Source organism: Cydia splendana, chromosome 17 (genome assembly GCF_910591565.1).
Source record: "Cydia splendana chromosome 17, ilCydSple1.2, whole genome shotgun sequence".
NCBI lineage: Eukaryota > Metazoa > Arthropoda > Insecta > Lepidoptera > Tortricidae > Cydia > Cydia splendana.
The window spans coordinates 9496470-9501210 of NC_085976.1; the positions used below are offsets into that span (position 1 = coordinate 9496470).

The window sequence follows — 4741 nt, forward strand, 5'->3', positions numbered from 1 at the left end:
ACCCGTAAAAATAAAGCTCATTAAAAGTAAAGTAAATAACCCTTTAATGGGCGAAGGGACAAATTATATACCTAAGTAAAATTATATAGCAACATGTGCCATTTCTAGTAACTTCTAACACGAAATACTTACTATTACTCATCAAACTTTGATGGCACATCGAGAATTTCACATAAAATGTATAAATAACTATGAGTTGTTAACTGGTCAAAGAGCAAATAAAAAACAAATCATCTTGACTATATTCTAGTTAGCCACTTAAAATCTAGCAACAGCTGAACACCATCTACAATTTGACAGTTGAATCAGAGTCATAGCCCTGATCTTGGTTGTGATCGTCTGCGGCATTCTTAGACTCGTTATATTTTCTCACTTTATTAACATCCATTTTGTCAGCATCATCTTTTGTAACTCTTTTTCTGTAATCTTCAAAAGTTATTTTCTTGGCCTTATCTTGGCCTCCATTTTCGTGATGAGGTATTCTTTTGTGGTTCTTATCTAATTTCCTAATACTGGCTGTAGATGTCGTTTTTTTCAACGGAGTACGATTCTTTGTGTCGCTGGCAGCAGACATTCCAGAGTTCTTACTTTCGTTGGGTAAAGGTATCGTAAATATTTTGAAAGATTCCTGGTATGTAAATATAGGCAAGATCGGTGGCGAATACCCGGTGTTAGGAGGCAATTTATCGGGAATTTTCACATTACTGGAATCCGTGGTTATGTTAGAATACCCGGTGTCAGGAGGCAATTTATCGGGAATTTTCACATTACTGGAATCCGTGGTTATGTTGGTTTTCTTAGACAAAGGGCCAGGCTTTGAATGTTTGGGTTTTACTAGATCTATTGGTACATCAGCTTTACGCTTAAGATCTTTTGGTGGGTCGTCGTTCTGGTTTTTCATTAGTTCTGGAGACATCATTGCATTATTTAGTTCGGCTAGCATCTTCTGTTTATCATCGACGATTGGCGTTACTACGGGTATGTTAATTTTTTTGATCGGATCACCATCAGCCGTGTTACCAATGAAAGAATCTTTGTTGAGCTGAGGGCTTGGAGGTCTAGGAACAGGTAATGAAGGCCGATAAACGGGGGGTAGAGGTGGGTTATAGAATCGCCATTGGTTCAAACCCATTTCCATTCCTCGTGAATAAGTAGAAGGTAGTCCGTTGGGCATAATCAACCTTTGTGGCGCAGGCCTGACTTGTGTGAAATTCTGATGATTATTAGGGGGCGTCGGTGGTGGAGGTGGTGGTGGAAACGGCGGTGGGTAATGAAATCGTGTTGGTCTCGGTCCAGTCGGAATTGGTTGATATTGAAATCTGTTGTTAACCACCGTTTGAATAGGTTGTCTTTGATTTGGGGGAGGATAGTGTTGTGGTTGTGGTATAGGCGGTCTTCTAAGTATTATAGCGTTATGGCCAGAAAATTTGGAAGGAATTTGGGAGGTTGGTGGCATATTCGTCTTCTGATTAGGGTTCGCTTGATTGTTAATCATTCCGTTCATTGACAGATTAGCCACAAACGTGGTGTTACCAGTAGGTGTAGATGGTTTAACTGTGGTATTTAACATGTCAGCTCCTTTGGTCTTGTTTATATTGGGCACATTCGGATCGGAAAATGCGCGTTTGTTCATGACTGAAACATTGTATTCCAAATTACTAAGTGATGCACGCGAATCATTGCTTCTTTTTTTTAATTCAGTGATTTTCAATGTTTTTATATTAGACGTGTGTTGGTTGCACATCAAAGGACTATTTTTATTTATATTCGCCTCTGATACGGCAGGTTCATTTGGCCTTAAAGTGGGTGTACGTTTGGAGTTGGTTAAATCCGATTGATTTGTAGAGGAAATCTGTTTTTTAGTAGTATTATTAACCTTAGCTGAAGTTTCTTTTGGAGCTGATTTAGACGTAGCAGCTCTAATTGTAATGGTAGTACAGGGTATGACGGGAGAGTTAGGACCAGCCTGTTCTCTGCTTGCATCTTTAACGACAACTTTGTCGACTTGTTTCGTTACGTTAGAGTCTTCTTGTTTACTACTCGTACTTTTAGTTGGCTCTTTGGCTTTATCGGAAATCACGGAACACTCAATATTGCTACGTTTTAAAAGAACATTAGTAGCAATTTCATTAACTTTAGCGTGCGGATTCTTTGAATTTTGTTGCAGCACTATATTAGCTGCGGTTTTATTTTCAGGTTTAGTTTTCTTAAGTTTAAGTGCGTTTTCATTAACATTATTACTCAATATTTTTAAACTACATCGTTTTTCGCTACTCACTTTGTTATTATCTAATTTGACTTTAACGTCCTTGTCCGTGTTTTGGCTTATTCCTGCCTTAATACTCTTAGTTTCAGAATTGTTGTGTGAACTTTTGGGTGTATGATTATTTGTAAGCGGTATGACACAGGTCCCCAGGTTATTCAAAGTAGCACCAACTTTTTTCATATATTTATTACATTCAAACACTTCGTCCTTAGACTTTTCTTCTTTGGGGTTACATCGGTTTCTAATTAAAGCTTTTTCACCATTCTCTGGATTTTTTTCTTTACATTTAACAACAGATTTTGTGTTCGTTTTAATTTCTTTATCTGCAATAGTTTCACTTTTTTCCTTAGTTTTATTTTTATCACTGTCAAGACTTTTGGGTACAATATATGCTTTTTGTATGTCACTTTCATTCTTATCATTAGATTTATTTTCCACATATGTACTTTGCTTTATAGGCCAATTTTCCATAGCATTTGCCATATTTCCTCTAGAGTTATCATCAGAACTTATAGTCTTTTTTGTATACAGTAACTTCTTTCCTGAACCACTGTGATATTTTTCATTAATTTCGGCACATTTCTTTTCATTACTTATAAACTTTTCCATATCCAATGCTTTTTCTACAACGCTATTATGTTGTTTATTACATTTATTATCAGAAGTGATATTTTTCGAGGTGATTGGCTTTTCTGCATAGTTTTGATTTTTATCCTTGGGTTTGGTTTCAACAGAGCTACATTTAGCATTAATCAAGGCATTTTCTGTATCTACAATTTGTCTGAAAATTGTATCTGTTATTTTCAATCCCACGAGTCCTGTGTTTCTTTTAAAATCAACTCTACTCAAATCTTTACAGTTGAGAGCCATTCGTTTCCTCTTTTCTTTGCTGTTCTTTAGTTTCTCATAGAAAGAATCACTCTGACGTTTCTTCTTTCCTTCCTTAATCGACTTTTCACCGACGTTTTCTGTCGTATGAGTAATATTGACAATGCCTTCTGCATTAACATTATTCGATTTAGTTTCGCTATTAGTATTACATTTATTTTCTACTTCTACGCCACTTTTATCAGACTTATTCTCACATTTCTCTTGCTCCTTGGTATAGTACGTGGGATGTTGTTTGCAGTCAACTATTCTGATGCTCAATGGCTTACACTTGTTGAGCTGTTTAACGTTTCTAGATATATCAAAGAATGTTACCGGCAGTACAAAGTTCTTCTTCCCGTAGGCTGAAGTGTACGTTTCCTCTTCGTCGGAACTGACGTTGATTATTTGATCTAAAAGTATTCATACATTTTAATCGATAATTTTTTGAAACCAATCTAAACATTTTAAATGTGTATCGTGTCAGATAAAGTTAATTTAGACGAGCCTTTTCTAAAGTTCATTTAGATGCATATTAACGAATATCCTCAATAACTAATTGTGATATAGAGATAGAGTATGTAACTGAACGAAAAGCAATTACTCAAACCCGTTAATGTTTAGGTCATACTAAGCAACTTTTACTATGGGACCAACCCCGAAATCGCGAAAAAAAAAATTGACTCTCCCATAGGCAATTTCAACATCAGACCAGCAAAATAATATATGAAACATCCAATTTTGTTTCCGCGTTTTCGGGGTTGGTCCCATAGTAAAAGTTGCTCAATATGACCTAAACATTAACGGGTTTGAAATTGCTTTTCGTTCAGTTACTTCAATATCAACGTTAAGAATGCAGTAAAATCATTATTGTTTCTTAGAAAGTATGCATTCGGTCACTGTGAACTTAGCTTTCTACTTAGGAACGAATTGATTGATTACGAGCGTGGCTATTACATTTCAGCAGATAAATTCGAATTAGGTAAGTACCAAAGGGATATTCCATACAAACATTTATCAGTGGCCAGCTTTCGTGGCCATCATATAACTTCAAATTAAGACAAATATATTAAGACAGAAACAATTACCTTCATCCAAAATTTCTGTTTTGATGTCCTCAATATTCAACAATGTGATCGGGTCATCTAAGTATTCGTCATCGGCATCAGCGTTGGTGGACATGTTCGTAAAATCTGAAACAATAAGGTACTTTGGTAAGTTAATAAATATTTACGACTAGAACAATACGACATAAAATTAAAATAAAACCGGACGAAAAAAGTTCGGCGTCACGCGGGTTTATTTCGTCCGTAAAATGATACGTAAGTATAATTATTAAGAAAGGGTTATAACGTAATTAGAAGTATTTTATAAAGGTAAAGTTGCGGATAACAGTGAAACATTATTGCAGTTACCCATTAGCAACGAAATTATAACTATTAATATATTTTACGAAAAAAACTTACATGCTTTTTTTTGTACATTTTGAACAAGTTTTACGGCCATGTAAAGATAGTTCCAGTAATCCAAAAAGGTTCCTTGTAAGGTAAGTTATAATTGTTATAAAGTGGCGCAAACAGAACCACATGGTTTTTTATAGGTATTAGT

The 4741-nt window shown here is 35.5% G+C and overlaps 1 protein-coding gene across 2 annotated transcripts; it reads right to left on the bottom strand.

The window, feature by feature from the left end:
• Positions 1 to 228: 228 nt before the first annotated feature.
• LOC134798679 (myb-like protein U) lies at positions 229 to 4325 on the bottom strand. Of its 2 annotated transcripts, none has more exons than XM_063771049.1 (2): positions 4222 to 4325; positions 229 to 3546 (listed from the first exon to the last, which is right to left on the bottom strand). In XM_063771049.1, exons 1-2 carry the CDS (start codon positions 4313 to 4315, stop codon positions 287 to 289), a joined length of 3354 nt encoding a protein of 1117 aa, XP_063627119.1. In that variant the 5' UTR covers positions 4316 to 4325; the 3' UTR covers positions 229 to 286. The 2 variants fall into 2 exon arrangements, with proteins under 2 accessions (XP_063627119.1, XP_063627118.1); XM_063771048.1 differs by having other exon boundaries at positions 4216 to 4325.
• Between the last annotated feature and the right edge of the window lie 416 nt (positions 4326 to 4741).

What these genes read in the sequence shown, in the direction of transcription:
- LOC134798679 (XM_063771048.1), bottom strand. Translation starts at nt 4,315, where the DNA reads ATGTCCACCAACGCTGATGCCGATGACGAATACTTAGATGACCCGATC. An exon ending in AATTTTGGATGAAGGTAATT is followed by an intron (nt 3,547 to 4,215) that starts GTTTCTGTCTTA and finishes GAATACTTTTAG; the next exon opens with ATCAAATAATCAACGTCAGT.